General features: G+C 37.8%; 1 protein-coding gene across 1 annotated transcript; it reads left to right on the plus strand.

Annotated features, from left to right (window-relative positions):
* Window positions 1–12,806: 12,806 nt before the first annotated feature.
* LOC104213280 (endo-1,4-beta-xylanase 1-like) lies at window positions 12,807–18,218 on the plus strand. Its single transcript, XM_009762746.2, has 8 exons — window positions 12,807–13,354; window positions 13,442–13,504; window positions 14,146–14,513; window positions 14,596–14,755; window positions 14,870–15,222; window positions 15,777–15,954; window positions 16,205–16,738; window positions 16,935–18,218. Exons 1-8 carry the CDS (start codon window positions 13,280–13,282, stop codon window positions 18,048–18,050), a joined length of 2,847 nt encoding a protein of 948 aa, XP_009761048.1. The 5' UTR covers window positions 12,807–13,279; the 3' UTR covers window positions 18,051–18,218.
* Window positions 18,219–19,170: the final 952 nt, after the last annotated feature.

Raw genomic sequence — 19,170 nt, forward strand, 5'->3', positions numbered from 1 at the left:
TTTGTTGGTCATGTTTTGCCCGAGGGGCTGTTTACATTTCTATCATTTTTGTTACTCACTTGTAAACTACTTGCTTTACTTGTTGGAAAAAAGGGATTTTCACTTGATTTCCTACTACTTTACTGTTTAAAGCGATTTTACTATTTCAGTATGGAATACCTTGTGTTTTTGCGTGATTTCTTGCCTTCAGTTTTTATTTATTATTATTATTACTCACTGAGTCAGAGTACTCACATTACTCCCTGCACCTTGTGTGCAGATTCAGGTATGTTTTGGCTGATCGGAGGCAGAGTCATTAGGGTTTAGCAAGGTAGCTGTCGGCATTCGCAGCACTGTTTTTCTCTCTCCTCATTTTATTTGTCTGTATTTGTACACTCCAGGCTTTCAGTTGTATTTATACCCTAGTAGATGCTCGTGACTTGTGACACCCTGGTTAGGGCTGTGTGGGGTTGTGCTTCCGTTAATTATATCATTAAATCATATTTAAACTATTTATTAATGTTTAACTATTTTTGAAAAGGCGATATGGGTTTGTTGGCTGGCCTTGTCTTTACGAGAGGCGCCATTACGACCGGAGCGGGGTTTGGGTCATGACAAGTTGGTATCAGAGCCTAGGTTACATAGGTCTCACGAGTCATGAGCAGGTTTAGTAGAGTCTCGCGGATCGGTACGGAGACGTCTATATTTATCCTCGAGAGGCTGCAAAACCTTTAGGAAAACTTCACATTCTTGAATTCTTATCGTTCGTCCTTTGATTCAACTTGAAATGTAACTCTTTAAATTCCTTCCACGCGTTCGTATGCGCGCATGAGCGCTCAGTATCAGATGTGCCTTGATGGTTTGTGATTTCCCGATCGAGGGGCGATGTGTGATCTCTGTAAGTTGATGTTGGGCCAGTCTGAAGGACTTGAGGCCAGATATTTGCCTATGGCTTGAGCACCGAGGTGCTGATTGTGTGAGCAAGTGTTTTGAACTTATATGTTTGGTATTGTCCCTATTAGTGGAAGTGACGGTTGAGTAACTACGTGATGAGTATGTTAGTACTGCGAGATGTATTCATATGATTTGGAAATGACAGGAAGGGTCTGCTAGAGGATAGAAGAACTATTAGGTGCTTGAATTCCATCTTGATTCGAGGTATAACCTTGAGTTATAAGTGTGTGAAGAATCTTTTCATGTTTCCCAGTTGTGAGTGAAGTAAAAAAAGAAATTCATGTTGCGGTATGAGTTCAGACTCTGGAAGACTAAGTGACTACGTACAGTTTATGATGGTGAAAAGTATACATAAATGTTAGTTAAGGCGAAGCAGGTGGGTTATCTCCTGCAAAGTGTTCTGGAGTTGTGTGATCTTTATGTTGTCTGTTAGAAGATCCCATTTACATTTGAAATATATATGTGAATTTAATTTGGGTCGCTTGAGAGAGTGGGTTTAATTGTTATGAGAGTAAATACGAGATTTGTAGAAGATATGAAGTACCAGATGGTCTGTGTTCCACGAGCTTATGAAGGATTGAGTTAATCTCACTATGGTACTATGGCAGCAATAAAGCGTATGTGTTATGAGTTATGGTGCGTGTTTGGCCTATGGCTTTAAGCCAAGTGGGGGAGTCCTCTATTGAATAGTTGATTGCACAGTTATGTGCTCTAATGGTCCCAGTTCGAGGCGCATTTGTGAATCAGTTATGACTCGAGTAAAGGAAATTTCAATAAACGCTATGTTATGCTTTATGGGTGTACGAGAATCAGGGAATGACTTGAGTTGTGATTGGTAAGGAATGCTCGGTGCATAGGGCAAGAAGTTGCTTGGTTATATTGGAATGAGGTCACATTCTGCAGTGTCAGAGTGCTAATGAAGCACAGGTTGTTCGGTTCGTTTAATCAATCTAACTACGGTTTGAGTAGTGTAGATGACTCTAGAGAATGGTCCTATTGTGTTCAAAACTCTACATGCAATAATTGGAGGCTTCTAAGTTGTACTTATGGATAGAAACTGAGTTTTCAGTGGAAAATGGCAAGACTTGTGGTATTTTCTATATTAATTATGGGATTCTATATATCAGTATCGGGAAGGTGAAGGTAATGGCTTTGAGGAACACTTAAAGAGTATTCAGTGGCTTAGGAGCCTTAGACGGTGTAGCTTTATGCTTGGGTTTCGTGTGATAAGCCTAGGTTGAGGAAATTGTGGTGCTACATCAAGAAGGAATATCAAGTTGAAGATGAATCAGAAGGAATTTAGATAGATGGGGTATCTTGATAGTAGACCAAATCGGTATGGTAAGGATATGATTAATTCCTTGTGTGTGTTCGAGGTAATGAGTTCCTATAGCTATTTTGCAACAATGCTCTTGGGTTTTAATGGCTTGCTTAGCTTGGTCTAGTTAGAAGGATTCAGTCCTGGTAGTTGAATTTGTGCAAATAGAATTGGGAGAGTTCTTATTGATTTCTACCGTGGTTGGAAAGGTGCAATTTCTCCGAGTGTAAGAAGCATAGGATATGTAATGATTTTTCTTCTAGATGGGATCAATGGAAGTTCTTGGCTAGATGAGTTACAATTCAGTTCTGAAAGGAAGTTCATAAAACTCTTAGGCAGCGGGTAACCTCAGATGATTAAGGAAATGGTACTGCTAATTGGAAATGATTTGATGAGAGTCTATGTTTTAGTAAAAGGGCAATGTTATTAAGTTGATAGCACTTCGGTAGTATTGCAACACCTTCTTTTTAGATCGACTGGTGATATTCGGGTCTGCTTGATGGCACAGGGAAATTTTAGAGTATCTATAGTGGAATGATTGGGTATTAGAGGTGTGGCATATATTCGGACGGCGAAATTGGGATAGGATATGGTGATTCATGAGCCGTATGGACGTGGAGATGGAAGTTCTCATATTCAAGCTATGTTGTGATTGTAGATCGTGTGTTTCAGCACTGTTTAGTGACTACCAAGATTTGGAGGCCCGAGTGGATCTTTCTTTGCTTGGTATGTTAGATTTTGGATGTGATGTTGGGGATTTAGACTAATCGTCTCAGTGTTGGGTTATTCTGGACTATTGCGTTATAGGCTAGGTTGGAAAAGCCAAAGGTTGAGTGGCGATGTGCGTCGGGTTATGTTCTAGTGGAGTGGTTTATATTTCATAGACCCGGAGGATGGCTGGGAAGGATTGCTTTTCTTAATTAGGTCTTCGTGATGGATGCCAATGCAAAGGTTTCTACCATTGATTCAGTTTCAGTGTTGAGGGACTTTCCAAAAGCGTTTCTTGTGGCTGGGCATGTCGTCGGGCGAGGTTGTGGATTTCGATATTTATGTAATGCCGGGCACCGTATCGTATGGCTCCGGCAGGAGTTATGGTAGTTGAAGGAGCATCTTTAGGCTTCCTTGGTAAGGAGTTCGTTGGCAGGCCAATGTGGATGCGTGTTCTAGCTCGAGTCGGCTTGGTTGGCCCCGAATTGTATTGTTGAGGGTAAGTTGATTCGACCGTTATTGAGCTTATTAGTGATCTGGGGAGATCTATGAGTTGCCTTTCTATGTTGCGAGACATTATGATTTATTGGTTATGGGCACATATGGTGCGGTTCTAATGGGATTCATAGTGGAAGTCAAGCGGGAAGAGTAATCGGGTGTTGCTCGGTGAATGGTGTATCGGTTACGTCCTATCGAGTTTGCGTGGTATATGTTACTTGTTTCACCGTTGGTGTAATGATTTTCTTTGGTTCCAGACGTCAAATTGTGCGTGGTTGTCAATTTCGAGCATAGTGACTTGAGGTGTCCCATGTGGAGCAGTGTTTGGATAGGATCGCACATTGTAGCAAAGCTATGTGGAGATATGACCTTGCAGGTTAAATTCGTGTGTTATGTTCCAATGATGTGAGACGGGTTCTCAGTCTTGTGTTGTGGTGGTACTAGTGAACTTGAGGTTCAGCTCTTTCATTTGAGTCATTTCATGATTTGAGTATGTTCGGATTGTTGCGTATTGATGCGTGTATTGTGCAAGTTGTGGCTTAGGTCTGTATGGATGTGTCATGTCACCAGAGTAATGTGTTAGATTAGAGGAGATCGTTGGGGATCATTAATAAATACAAACGGATTCGATTTCAGCATGTTTGATGGGTAAATATCGAGGTTCGGTTCAAAAATTTGCTATGGTACTTGCCAAAGGAGAAGTAACCTTATGGATGACTGATCTGAGAGATGGTTATGATTTATTGCGTGTTTCATTTATCATTGGCAGTATATGGAAGTGTTGGAATAAGACTTTAGTTGATAAGAGATTTCTACTGGTATTCTGGTGTTGTGTGCAGCTGCTGTGAATGGAAGTTATCACTACATGTGTTTGACTTACGTGGTATATCAGATAATTGCACTTGAGGTTGCAGGCATGGGTTACTACAGCTAGTTCGGGTCTATTCAAGGTATAGGTGTGAGGTTTTGATCGTATTGATGTTTTCAGAAGTGAAAATATGGTTCTATGGTTTATGGGCTAGATTGGATTGTGTAATTTTAGTTAAACGGTGTTATAGGACCTATATGAGATAGGGTGACGTGGGATCACCCCCGGGTATATGCATGGTAAAGTTATTCAGCTACAGGTTGGATTTTAGAACATCTCTGGGTACGTTCGAGGACGAACGTGTGTTTAAGTGGGGGAGGATGTAACGACCCAACCGGTCGTTTTGAGCTTTTGCACTTTGATCGCCAGTTCTCAGGCATGACTTGCCCCGTGTAACGTATTATGACTGATGTAGATCGTTGGTTTTGGTTTTCAGGAAAAATCAGAATGAATTTGAAGGAACAGTCTCAGTTAAAAGCTTTGAATTTGAAAGGTTTGACTAAGAGTTGACTTATTTGTATATGAGCTCGGATCGGAAATTTTATGATTTGGATAGCTTCGTTGGGTGATTTATGACTTAGGAGCGCGATCGGAATGCATTTTGGAAGTCCGTGGAAGGATTTGGCTTGAATTGGCAAAGTTAATATTTTGGCGAATTCCGGTTGATAGGTGAGATTTTGATCCGAGGGTCGGAATTGAATTCCGAGAGTTGCTGTAGCTTCATTATGTCATTTGTGATATGTGTGAAAAATTTCAGGTCATTTGGACGTCATTTGATCGACTTTTTGATCGAATTCAGATTTCGGAAGTTTTGAAATTCTTAGGCTTGAATCCGAGGGTGATTTGATGTTTTGATGTTATTTTGAGCATTCCGAAGGTTGGAACAAGTTTAAATTATGTTATGGGGTGTGTTGGCATGTTTGGTCGGGGTCCCATGAGGCTCGGATATGTTTTGGAAGAGTTTTTGGAAGATTTTGGCGTTTTGATTATAAGCATGTAATGATCCAAAGGTTCATTTTTAGTTCTAGAGATCGAAATTTGATTTTGAGACTTCCGAAATTTTGATAATTAATTATAGGACTGATCTGAAAAGTTTGGTCTAATTTCATCAAGTCGCGATTGAGTTTTTGACACGAAACATGAGTTAATTGTTTAACGAGTGAAATGGGTATTGAACTGAGCAAATGAGCTCCGAATTGAGTTTTGACTAAAGGGCTATGTTCGTATTATTATTTGTGACTCATAGGAATAAGAATCATCGAATTCTGAGTTCGTATGATGGAGTTAGAGTCTTTTTAGTGAAAAGAAAAGCTGCTGCAATTTTCTGGGCAGTTTCTGCATTTTTCGCACGTGTGAACAGTAACCGCACCTGTGTGAACAGTAACCGTGTACAGTACCATGTACAGTAAACATGAACAGTACCCGTGTACAGTACATATGAATAGTACTTCGTATATAGTACCCATGTACAGTACCGTGAACAGTAAAATGCGTGAACAGTAACTACGGAAATTCTGGACAGAATGTTGAGTTCTGAATCCCATTTTCCATTTTTACCAAATTGGAGCTCGGGGAGAGGAGATTTTCAGAGAAAACAACGGGGTAAGTGTTCTTAACTTAATTTTGGTTAGATTACCCGAATCTATTACTAGTTTTGGCATTTAATTGGTGATTTTAGTTGGGAAAATCTTGTAAACCCTTTTGGTTTAATTTGAAGATTTGAGGGTTGAGTTGATGTCGGATTTTAGTAAAATTGGTATGGTTGGACTCGTGGTTGGATGAGGTTTCATATTCTGTAATTTTTGTCGGGTTCCGAGACGTGCGAATTTTGAGTGCAATTTCGGATTTTTAATGGAAAATGTAGAATTTCATATGGAATTAGCTCCTATAATTTTTATTAACTGAATCGAATTATTGTGGCTAGATTCGAGGCCTTCGGAAGTCGATTTGAGAGACAAAGGCATCGCGAGCTAGGGGATTAGCCGGTTCGAGGTGAGTAATGATTGTAAATGATGTCCTGAGGGTTTGAAACCCCGGATTTGCACATCGTAGTGCTATATTGAGGTGAGACACGCACTGGATGATGAGCGCGGGGTCTTTTACTACCAGGGATTGTGACTTGGTCCATCCCGATTGATGATTCTACCGCATATTTGATTGAATCTTATTTGTTATCATTATGATTTGGGCTGATTGTCGTACTTGGGCTTCGTGCCAATTATTTGAATCCTTTGGGAATTTTTATCACTATTTCCTCACTGTTTTAACTTATATTTAAACTCAGTCCTGTTGATAATTATTGTTTTACAAACTCAGCCGCTTTTATGCAGATTTGAAAACTCAAATGATATTTCTAAATGGTTTTATGGGCTGAGAATTACTGTTTTACAAATGCCCGAGGGGCTTATGATGATTTTCGGACTGAGTGAGGCCGAGGGCCATATGTGAGGATATGTTGAGTGATATGAGGCCGAGGGCCTGAGATACTATTTATGCCACGAGGTGGCTTGAGTGATGTGAAACCGAGTGATATGAGGCCGAGGGCATGAGATACTATTTATGCCACGAGGTGGCTTGAGTGATGTGAGGCCGAGGGCCTGAGATACTATTTATGCCACGAGGTGGCATGAGTGATATGAGGCCGAGGGCCTGAGATACTTTATATGCCATGCGGTGGCTTGAGTGATGTGAGGATATGCTGAGTGATGATGCCACGAGGTGGCTTGATATAGCGCTTGGGCCGTAAGGGGCCCCTCCGAAGTCTGCACACCCACAATGAGCGCGGGTACCCATTGTTCTAAGTGATTGATACTATACCCGAGGGGCTGATGTGAGTGATTGTGAGGTAGCCCGAGGGGCTGATACTATTCTGATATTGAGCCCGAGGGGCTATTACTGATCTGATATTGAGCCCGAGGGGCTGTTACTATTCTGATATTGAGCCCGAGAGGCTGGTTCTGTTAATATTATGCCCGAGGGGCGGTTTGTTGGTCATGTTTTGCCCGAGGGGCTGTTTACATTTCTATCATTTTTGTTACTCACTTGTAAACTACTTGCTTTACTTGTTGGAAAAAAGGGATTTTCACTTGATTTCCTACTGCTTTACTGTTTAAAGCGATTTTACTATTTCAGTATGGAATACCTTGTGTTTTTACGTGATTTCTTGCCTTCAGTCTTTATTTATTATTATTATTACTCACTGAGTCGGAGTACTCACATTACTCCCTGCACCTTGTGTGCAGATTCAGGTATGTTTTGGCTGATCGGAGGCAGAGTCATCGGGGTTTAGCAAGGTAGCTGCCAGCGTTCGCAACACTGCTTTTCTCTCTCCTCATTTCATTAGTCTGTATTTGTACACTCCTGGCTTTCAGTTGTATTTATACCCTAGTAGATGCTCGTGACTTGTGACACCCCAGTTAGGGCTGTGTCGGGTTGTGCTTCCATTAATTATATCATTAAATCATATTTAAACTGTTTATTAATGTTTAATTATTTTTGAAAAGACGATATGAGTTTGTTGGCTGGCCTTGTCTTCATGAGAGGCACCATTACAACCGGAGCGGGGTTTGGGTCGTGACAAGATGAAAGCTAGGTCTTTTTTTGGAAAGGGAGCAGCCGTAGATATGTCGTCCAAGCTTAAGGAATTTTTAGGAATTAGGAATTATTTTATAGGGAGTAGGAATTAGGTTAGGTCAAATGGGTAATGGGTATGAGCTCAATATTTTGGGATATCCGAAATTGTGCCTTTCCAACCCAAAATCTTAATGTTTTTCTGTAATTAATGTAAAATCTATACTATAAAATACCTAACTAACTCTAATTAATTAAAATACATAATATTATATTGCGAAACTATTTTTGGTATTTTTTCAAGATTATATAAAAATAAAAATAGGTGAAAAAAGTATTACTACATTAAGTACTAATTAATCTTAAATTAAATAGACTTGAAACTATTTTTGTGTTTTAAAAAAATACTAAATAACAATAAAATTAGTATATTAGAATCCTAGAAAAATTCAAATAACTCAAATAAATATATAAAATATGCGAAACTGCTAATATAGCTTGAAGACGTGGTGGGTCAAAAATTACATGTCTACAGAGGCTATCGTCGTTGCCACAACAATCGCAAAAGAATTTCTCTTATCAATTTCCATTTCTCACTATCAACAACAGAAGAGTTCAATTAGTGACAAAAAACAGAATAGTAAACAGTACTGTCATTAACGATAACAGTACGTTTAATAAATAAAAACTGAAGTTTTTATATAGTGTTTCATAGAAAACGATGAAGTTTTTATGTTCTTCAAATCTTTTCTGAATTTTAATATTCCGATGTATCAGAATAGAAAAATTCAGAAGGAGTAGAAAATCACACAGGTTCTAATCTCCAAAACAGAATACAAATACAGTAAAAAAGTAATAATTTCCTTTAGATTGTTATCCAATATGTATTACTGTAATATATACTAAAATCATTAAACTTTCTGAAATTGAAACAGAAACGGAAAGTTAGTAGTAATAATATGTCAAAATAATATTTGAAAATAATTTCGGAATAGATCGAGCCCACTGAATACACAGTGTGTCTTTAAGGAAATTATTCTCCTCAAGTACCGGAGGTGCTGTAATATATCCTCCCAAGATAGAACGATTTGACTCACCGGAGTGTTGGTACCAAAAACGTCGATGAACAACGAACCACTCGAAGGCTTAAATCACACTGAAATTTTGTGTAGAAGAAGAAGATCAGAAAATTTCGTAAGGAAAGATTCTAGGATTCAATGCATATTTATAGACTTTCTGGCACTGACAACCATGATTGTTGGGAATATTTCTGTTTGAAATATTGCGGGAAATTGGATTTAAAATAATCCGGGAAAGAAAACGGTCCGGACTGGATCGCGTCGCGGATCATGAGTTATTCCGGATTGAATTTTTGTTAGTTAATTAATTGAAAGGAATTTTGTCCAAAACGATTAATCAATCGATCTTTGACCAAATCCAAAGTCGGGCGAGTGACGACAAGGGCGCGAGGTTTGCCTTCTTCTTAACTCTTTAAGAGCTAGAAGAAGAGCAATTGTATATATACCCATCAAAAGTGTTTTCTTCCTCCAATATGGACAATATCCATTTGCGAAGGAGGAAAACTCAAATATTTCATTTTCCCTCTATTTGCCATTCACCCTCTTTAAGCTAACTCAAGCAAACAAACCCACAGCTTTTTGGTAGGTTTTGTTTAAACTTAGTTTTCGTCTGCTTCTAATATTGATAAAGGGCGATAGTTTCATCAATTATGTGAGGAGATTGAGATATTCTTCTTCTTTTTGTGTATGTTTATATTTGCGCCTCATAAAAGCAGCAAAGTAAAAGAAAATTGGTTCAACTTTGATTGGACAATGAGAATAGTATAGCAACTGTCCGATTTCATGGAGTATATGCCAGTTAGAAGACAGTTCAACAATTGCAGCAGCTGCTTCTTCTAAGTGAGAACTCCAGGAATCATTCCTGGAATTTGAACAAATAAAGGTTTAAAATTCTGTAATTGTTCATGGAATTTCAACTATACATTTTAAACTTCAAGAATCATTCCTAGATTTTGCACCAGTAAAGCTTTAAAAGCCAAGAAAGTTTGAAAATTGTTTACTGGAGTTCCATTTATGCACTGGTAAAGGTGTAATTGTTTTACCGTTATCTAATGAAGGAGTAAAAAGTGAAAAATTGAAACGTTAGAAAAATTATTCATCTATCCATTTTTAAGTAAGTTAAGTTAGTACTTTATTTATATATCTAAAAAGTTTAAAAACTCTTCTTTTATATTAAAAGTACTAGATATTACTTTTTAAAAATTGGGCCCCCTAAGGCACAAATTTTACCTTCCATAATATTGGAGTCGGCCTTGGTTGGAGTTATGTTCCATGTTTTAGTTGTGGGTAAAGATATCAATTTAGTCGGATCAATGACAAATTTACCAATACATTTGAAAACTTGAGTAAACTCAAATCGCGGCCCAAAAAGTGGCTAACCCAGCTAATTTTTACCATTTTAAGAGTATATCAATGTGTAGGTTCAATAAGCAGAGACTAACCTGCTTTTCTTGTAGTGTCAATGCCACGCAGAAAACATTCAGCTAATGCAGTTCTTGAAATACATGCATTTATTAGGATTCATGGAAATCAGAGATTCAGTAATTATTCTAATATGACATATTTACACCAAATATAATTGATTATTATGGTTATAGAAATAATACAAAGAGCACTCTTAGTTGGAGTGACTGTTTGAGTCCTATTCTGGCAGTTACCTTGTCAAGTAAACTATTTTGGTAGTACAGAGCCTGTCATTTGTGAAGGGAGGCTTGGAGCATAAAGTTGCTTTCGTGTGATTTATAGGTTCATATTCGAGCCGTATAATCAGCCACTAATGCTTTCTTTAGGGTAGACTGCCTATGTTACACCTTTATTGGGGTGCGACCATTCCTAGAACTGCGGAATGTATTAGTAAAAATTAGACTCACCATGTGGGTCTATTAAATGGCGACACGTGTCACAAAATTTGAAGAAAAGTGAAGAATGACATGTAAAGATGATATGTGAAACACCCCCGGGACCGACCATACTCGTACCGTGCTTGTTAGCCTCGGAACTGATCATCATGAAATAGCCCAGAACAGGCACGAGATTGACTCAATAGGCACGAGATTGACTCAACAGGCACGAGATTGACTCACTAATTACGAAATTAACTCATCAGTTATGGAATTAACTCATCAGTTACGGAATTCCAGCATTTACACAGCTGTTACAAGTCTTCCAAAAGTAATGGATGGACTAAGTAAATGCTCATAATGGACCCATAATTCAAGGAGACTAGTTATTTAGATTTAGCCCTATAAATAGACATACTTTTACCACTATCAGGGGAATCTAATTTTCTTCTCTACAATTCTATACATTGTAATTTATAGCATATTGCTCTCAAGTTAGCCATAGTTCGGCCCTTCAAGCTCTGTTCGGCTCATTATCCTATCAAGGATCATTCAATAAGAATTCTTTCTTCTCTGCTTTATTTTTATTATATTATTTGTCACTGAATTTATTTCCCACTTCTCTATCACGTTGTATTAACGAAATTTTATATCTTTCGGATTGAATCGGTTGCTTGTGGCCCGTCATATAAAATTATTGCTTTGACCTTGAAAACTATTTTTTGGGTTAAACACGGAATTTTTAGGGTAGACCGCGCTGCTCTTTTAATGTGTGTCATTTGTGTGCTTTACTTATTAGATGCTTTTCAAAGAAAGACAAGTCATCATGGGGTATAAATTTCTTCTTCTAACTTCCTGATAGAGTAATTTCAACCAGCTAGTTAAATGCCTGTGCGATTTCCTTATTCCTATGAACTCCATTTTCCAACTAAAACTTATGGAACTTTTCAGCTTCTTTCTAGTACTATATGGGAAACATTAATCCTCACACAAAGGGTAGTTTATCTTTCTTCTCCATATCAAAGTGTCGGTTGAAATCAGTTCCTTTTTTCCACATTTGGTCTTGTCGTGAAATTTTTAACAAGTTCAAGAAAAATAATACACTAAATATGCCAATATTTGGATAAACATGGGCGGATCTAAAGGTACGAGTATGAGTTCCTGGAAATCCAGTAGCTTTTGGCTAGATCCTGTATTTGTATTAAGAAAATTATTCAATGTATAAGAATATTTAGTTGGGAACCCAATTCTTTAGTCCGGTTATTATAATATATTTATTTGAAGTCGATGTAGGAACCCATAAACTAAAAATTCTCTCATCCTCACGGATCGTCATCCCTTTGCCTTTTATGAAACAAAACTTGTAAACCTTAAAAACTTAAACAAAAATGTCATTTGTTCAATTTTGTCCCAGCAATTCGTTAGAAAGGCTGGAAATTTCTCCAAAAACGTGGCTTGCATACAATATGATGGATAACGTACTAGTAGTGCAAGTTTATTTTCACTCGCGGTTTTAATTATTAGAGATATTTAGGATCAGAGAAAAAAATGGAAAGGATCTTCAACATTCTTGGACATTTGATTACTGGGTTTTGCCAAGATTGTGTATATAGCCATATCACATCATGTTATGTACATTATGGTCAAGTGATATAACAAGATAAGAATGTATATAATTTACCATGGTTAAGTACTTGAAGTTTATGTGCAAAATATATGTTTTGTATTTATGTTGGTATAAACATTCGGTGCTGTTAAGTTTTTACCGCAAAATATTAAGTATAAGCAAAGCCAATAAGCGGCTGAGATTCCGCTTAATGCAGTTAGTTTAAGTGATCAATATTCAGTGAAAGCCTGAGTTTACCAAACAAATAAATTTCTTAAGAATGACATTTGGCTTGTAAATGAAGCCCCAAGAACTAAAAGGAAAGAAATCAGAGAATATTTATATCAGAAAATATTTGCTTTAACTTAACCTATGTAGCAATCTTCCATTTAAATTCAAGCATACATATACTATATATAGGATCTAGTGGAAGTTTGCCCCAAGACAAAGAAAACTTGCTAACAAAGCATCCCCCAATTGAAAAATAGAACATCTTTCCCACCCCTGTTCAAACTATTATATGTAATTAATTTCTTTAACAAAAAATATATATGTATTATGTTAACTTTATACGGAATTCATACCCCAACTAACATAAATCTTGAATTTTCTTTGAACCAAAATTTAAAGGAAACCAAAAAAAAGGAGGGGGGAAAAATGAAAAGAACACCGTAATGGAGAAATATTTATTTGGGAATTTGCAGTAGGATTATTTTGGTATGTTTGGATTAAGTAGACAGCTAAAGACCAAACAGTTATGTCAGAGAGTGAAAATGGTGTTAAAATTGGTTGGTGTCCCGCGCTTTTCTGAAGACTTGGCTTGCAAAATTTCTCAACAGAGGAGAGGAGTTGTATATAATGAAGAGGCTATTGGCTTGCAGCTTTGCTCGTCGACTCTTCAAACCTCGTACACAACACAGCACACATTTCCAGGTACTCTGTCTCCTTGTTTGTCGAATGTATCCTTAAAAAAAAATTGTTTTTTGGGCAACTCATTTGACATTTTGAGTTTCCCTATAGGAATCAAAGGACAGTATGGAGAAGTCACCAATTATCACTGCCAACAACAACTTTGATTCTCAGGTACGGATGGGGGTTTTGCATTTTTCCCAATTGGGGAATGTGGGTTCATTTAGAAAGCAGAATATGGAATTTTTGCAATTCGCTTACTGATTTCACTAGTTAGTAATTCTTGACTATATGTAAAAATTTGCTGAATTCAAGGGGTTGAGGAAGGGTTTTTGGTGTTTGAGACTGAACTACTGTAGGCAAATTGCCATAAGCTAAATGTCCAAATATGATAAATTTTCTTGCAAATTTGGAGATAACCAACAACATTCAGTATCTTTAGAAGCTAAAACTGTACGTATGTTAGTTGTTAGTATAAGGAAACACAGGCATTGTGCGTGTTTGTGTTGGAGAAAAAATGAAGTGAAACTAGTATGGAAGTATGGGGAGAATGTGTGTATATCTTAATCATACTATTAGAAGAAAATTTTGTAAAATCCTCCATTCATAGTATCTTGTATAGTTTTATTTGACCTAGGAGCATATTTCTTTTTGCTTCTGACATATTTACCATGACCCTTGAGAAATTTATCTTGAGATGAAGTCCGTACCTTCAGAAGCAACTGAGGCTATTATACTATACCTGATGTTAATTAGTGTAGCTGCCGTTAATATTTCGACAAGCTCATCAATCATACATATTTGATTTCTGACAGAGTTCAAAGGAAAATGGGAAAGAGATTGGGAGCGATGCTGCTACTAACATTGTCCTTAACCATGAATTCTCTGATGGGCTTAACTCGTGGCAGCCCAATTGTTGTGATGCTTTTGTGGTTCCAGCAAGTTCTGGATACCATAAAGGATTAACAACAGAGGAAGGCTGTTGTTATGCTGTTGTTACGAATCGTAAGGAATGTTGGCAAGGCTTAGAGCAAGACATTACGAGTGGAGTATCAGCAGGTTTGACTTATACAGTTTCTGCTTGTGTTGGAGCCTCTGGTACTTTTCAGGGTTCTGTTGATGTCCTCGCCACACTAAAACTAGTGTATCAGAATTCAGAAACAAACTATCTATTCATTGCAAAGTAAGATTCTGTGTCTAGCTTGTCTTTGTTACGTTTCATTGTTTAGGAAGCAATACTCATGGTAGCGTTTTACTCCATCCAGAAAATCTGCTTCGAAGGAGTGTTGGGAGATATTGGAAGGTTTGTTTTCTCTGTCAACTATGCCTGATCAAGTTATATTTTATCTCGAGGGACCTCCGGCAGGAGCTGACCTGCTCATAAAGTCCGTAGTGATCACATGTCCTAGTTCTACTGCTTGTGATGTAAGTCCAATGCTTTGTCCATACTTCCTTCTTTTTTCTATTTTCTCTAGAGATTACTCGAGTATATTCAAACTTTATTGAATTACTGAAAGGATTTTCTCCTTATTTTGATAGAGTTCTGGCACATCATCTGTTTCTACCGATGATGATAACATTATAGTAAACCCTCAATTTGATGATGGCCTCAATAGTTGGTCTGGAAGAGGTTGCAAGGTGGTTTCACATGACTCTATGGCAGATGGGAAAATCACTCCAATGTCTGGAAAATACTTTGCCTCTGCAACGGAACGCACACAGACCTGGAATGGAATTCAGCAAGATATAACTGGAAGAGTGAAGCGAAAGCTTGCTTATGAGGTAACTGCTGTTGTCCGGATCTATGGTAACAACGTCACTAACGCAGATCTTCGCGGTACATTATATGTTAAAGCAGCTGATAACCGCGAACGGTATATTGGCATAGCCAGGTGGGTGAATCAAGTTCCCCCTTATATAATGTGTATATAATAATACTTGTGGTACATAATGTCTTATCATTACTTTCCTTCTACCCTTATAGCATCTTCTATATCTTTATCGTCGTTTTCTCTGATCTTGGAAGCCTTCCAAACTACACATAAAAAAGTTACGGTTATCTTTCTTTATGAACTTCCATAACATTTCATGCATTGTTGGGTTGTGTCAACATAATCGACTTTGTTATGTTGAAGGAATTTCTGATTTTGACTGGTTCTTCTGCTCCATATCTATGTGGATAATCATCCGTGTAACAGTCACAAGCATGTGTAATGTTGTAACTTCAATTTCTAGAGTTTGATAACTATTCAATTATAAAACAGATTGATAATATCTTTTGACATTGAATTTTGCAGTCCACTTAGTTCGTTTCAAAACAAAGACGATTAATTGTGGTTTTTTAGTTTATCCCTTTCTTCTTATACCTATTTTGCTTTCCATTTTCTATTTACTACGTATACTAAAGTTTCATATGAAGTGTTTTAACAAAGCTACCGATATGTAGTGTCCAAGCCACAGATAAAGACTGGGTGAAGTTGCAAGGGAAGTTTCTTATAAATGACTCGCCATCTCAGGTTGTTGTCTTTCTAGAAGGTCCACCTCCTGGAACGGATATCCTCCTTAATAATTGTGTCATAAAGCATGCATCTAAAGCTCCTCCTCCTTCCCCACCAGTAATTGAGGTTAGTTGAATTACTTTAAATCCGGAAGCTGCTGTTTTCTTCCTTTTTTAATTTACCTTGAGCTTAGTGATAGGATATTATAGATGAACTTGAAGCCCAATAGTTTCTGAGAACATGTTAGGTTATGGCAGTTAAGCTAGCTAACTGCCAACTGAACTGTTTGATCTGTTAAATACTTTCATGTTTCTCCGACCATTACCTCTCGGCACGACATTTGACGATGTTCTATTTCATTCTTCATCTCTTTTAGGATGCTGCGTTTGGTGTTAATATAGTCACAAATACTAGTTTGAATGATGGCACAAATGGCTGGTTCCCACTTGGAAACTGTACAATGAGTGTTCAAACAGGCTCACCACATATAATGCCTCCAATGGCTAGAGATTCCCTTGGTGCTCATGAGCCTTTAAGTGGCCGCTACATTCTGGTTACAAATCGTACTCAAAACTGGATGGGTCCTGCTCAGATGATCACAGATAAAGTAAAACTCTATTTGACATATCAAGTATCTGCATGGGTTAAAATTGGACAAGCATCGGGACCTCAGAGCGTAAATGTTGCCCTTGGAGTAGACGGCCAATGGGTAAACGGGGGACAAATTGAGATCAGTGATGATAGATGGCATGAAATTGGAGGATCTTTTAGAATTGAGAAGCAAGCAGCTAAGGTTATGGTTTATATTCAGGGTCCTGCTGCTGGTGTAGACCTAATGGTTGCTGGCCTTCAAATTTTTCCAGTTGACAGACGTGCACGGTTTAGACACTTGAAGAGGCAAACTGCAAAGGTAAGACCTAATTCTTTGTTCATGGTATTTTCATTTATTGTGTTTAAGTAATGATCATCAGTTGTTTTTAGGCGTTTCATCAGTGAAGTCGTGAAGTTGTCCCTGTTTAGTGTTAGAGCACTGCCTTTGAGTACAAATATGCAGTTTATTAAATGTTTATAATAAAGACTCTCTTTCTTGCCCATATTCTAAGCAGATACGCAAGCGAGACGTCATGTTGAAGTTCTCAGGATCAGATTCAGGCAGTTTGCATGGCACGTTTATTAGAGTTAGACAACTGCAAAACAGCTTCCCCTTTGGATCAGCCATAAGCAGAACAAACATGGACAATGAAGACTTCAGTGCCTTCTTTGTCAAGAATTTTAATTGGGCTGTGTTTGGAAATGAGCTGAAATGGTACTGGACAGAAGCACAGCAAGGGAATTTCAACTACAAAGATGCTGATGAGCTCCTGGACTTCTGCACAAAAAACAACATTCAAGTTCGAGGTCACTGTATCTTTTGGGAGGTGGTGGGCACTGTTCAGGCATGGGTGCAATCCTTGAACAAAAACGACTTAATGACGGCTGTTCAAAACCGTCTCACTGGGCTTCTGACACGGTACAAGGGAAAGTTCGAGCATTATGATGTGAATAATGAGATGATGCATGGTTCTTTTTACCAGGACAGATTGGGTAAAGAGATCAGGGTAAACATGTTTAAAACTGCACGTCAATTAGACCCTTCCCCCATCCTATTTGTAAATGATTACCATGTTGAGGACGGCAGTGACACCCGATCTTCTCCTGAGAAGTATATTGAGCATATTCTTGATCTCCAAGAGCACGGTGCACCTGTTGGAGGAATAGGAATTCAGGGACATATTGACAGTCCTGTTGGACCCATTGTATGTTCTGCTCTAGACAAACTTGGTATTCTTGGACTTCCAATCTGGTTCACTGAAGTTGATGTGTCGTCTGGCAATGAATACATTAGAGCTGATGATCTAGAAGTTATGCTTCGGGAAGCTTATGCCCACCCTGCTGTAGAAGGTATAATGTTGTGGGGGTTCTGGGAGTTGTTCATGAGTCGACCAAATGCACATTTAGTGAATGCAGAAGGTGACATCAATGAAGCTGGAAAAAGGTACCTTGCTCTTAAGCACGAGTGGTTATCCCATTCTCATGGTCATATTGATGAACAAGGGCAATTCAGCTTTAGCGGATTCCATGGCTCCTATGAAGTTGAAGTCATTACTGTTTCGAAGAAAATCACCAAGAAATTTGTTGTTGACAAGGATGATGGTGCTCTGCTGATCTCTATTGATTTATAGTCATGTTTTAACTCAATTTATCACCTTACTTTATGATTGTTTGTTGTGCAAAAGTTGTGCTTCATGCCTTCCATTATCCATCTTGTGCATGAGTGTTTTACAAATTGCGTCATTTGTTTATTTTATTTTATATTTTCAAGTGAATAAATAAAGAAAGATTTCATGTGATTATATAACTGCAATGAATTAGTTCATCATTGTTACCCTTACTTCACGAGTCTGTAACCAGGTTGAGAGACCGTTTCTTAGAAGTTTTTAATTGAAAATGCAGGCATCTCATCTTTGGAATGTTAATAGCAACCTTACAATCTGAACAAGTCCTTCACCCTGACCTTTGCTTGCTTAAAGTCATTCCTAAAAATGAACAAAACAGATAATCTCAGTCATTGTATTTAATCAATCATAATAACAGTATGCTGCAAGCAGTGGGAATTGGTATGAAAATCAGTAAGACACTAGCAAGCCATTTATGGCAAAAGACCGAGTACTTAATAGTCTGTTTGGCCAAACTTCTAAAATCAGTTTATTTTGAGATTTTCTCAAGAGTACTTTTCAAAAAAGTGCTTTTGGCGAGAAGCAGTTTGTGTTTGGCTAATTAATTTGAAAAGTACTTTTGAGCAGTAATTGTGTTTGACCAAGCTTTTGAAAACTGCTTCTAAGTGTATTTTTCTCAAAAGTGTCTCTCAGAAAAGTGGTTTTGGAGAAAAACTACTTTTTTCTACTTTTCAAAAACGGCTTCTGCTTTTTTTCAAAAGCACTTTTTTTTTTCTTCTAAAAGTTTGGCCAAACACCTTTATTTTTGGCCAAAAGCACTTTTGGCCCAAAATAAAGCTTGGCCAAACAGGAGACTGATCCCAAGCCATTGATTGGCCTATTTCATGTGTCTATAAAGCTGCTTGAACCACCCTTGGTCCATTTATTTTTCTTGTAAGGTCGCACCACAAGTGCTCTGCTTTTCTGGTAGTGCCAATGCCAAACAGAAGAATCCAGTTAATGCAATACCAAAAAATGGGAGACTCGGTACACGAATTGTTCGTAATATATTTACACCAAGAAAATGATCATAGAAAATAATATAAGGATCACTCTAACAGTATAATCAGTTATAATCAGTTGTGAA

This window comes from Nicotiana sylvestris, chromosome 4, assembly GCF_000393655.2.
Source record: "Nicotiana sylvestris chromosome 4, ASM39365v2, whole genome shotgun sequence".
NCBI classification, from domain to species: domain Eukaryota; kingdom Viridiplantae; phylum Streptophyta; class Magnoliopsida; order Solanales; family Solanaceae; genus Nicotiana; species Nicotiana sylvestris.

What these genes read in the sequence shown, in the direction of transcription:
- LOC104213280 (XM_009762746.2), top strand. Translation starts at nt 13,280, where the DNA reads ATGAAGAGGCTATTGGCTTGCAGCTTTGCTCGTCGACTCTTCAAACCT. An exon ending in AACACAGCACACATTTCCAG is followed by an intron (nt 13,355 to 13,441) that starts GTACTCTGTCTC and finishes GTTTCCCTATAG; the next exon opens with GAATCAAAGGACAGTATGGA. An exon ending in ACAACAACTTTGATTCTCAG is followed by an intron (nt 13,505 to 14,145) that starts GTACGGATGGGG and finishes GATTTCTGACAG; the next exon opens with AGTTCAAAGGAAAATGGGAA.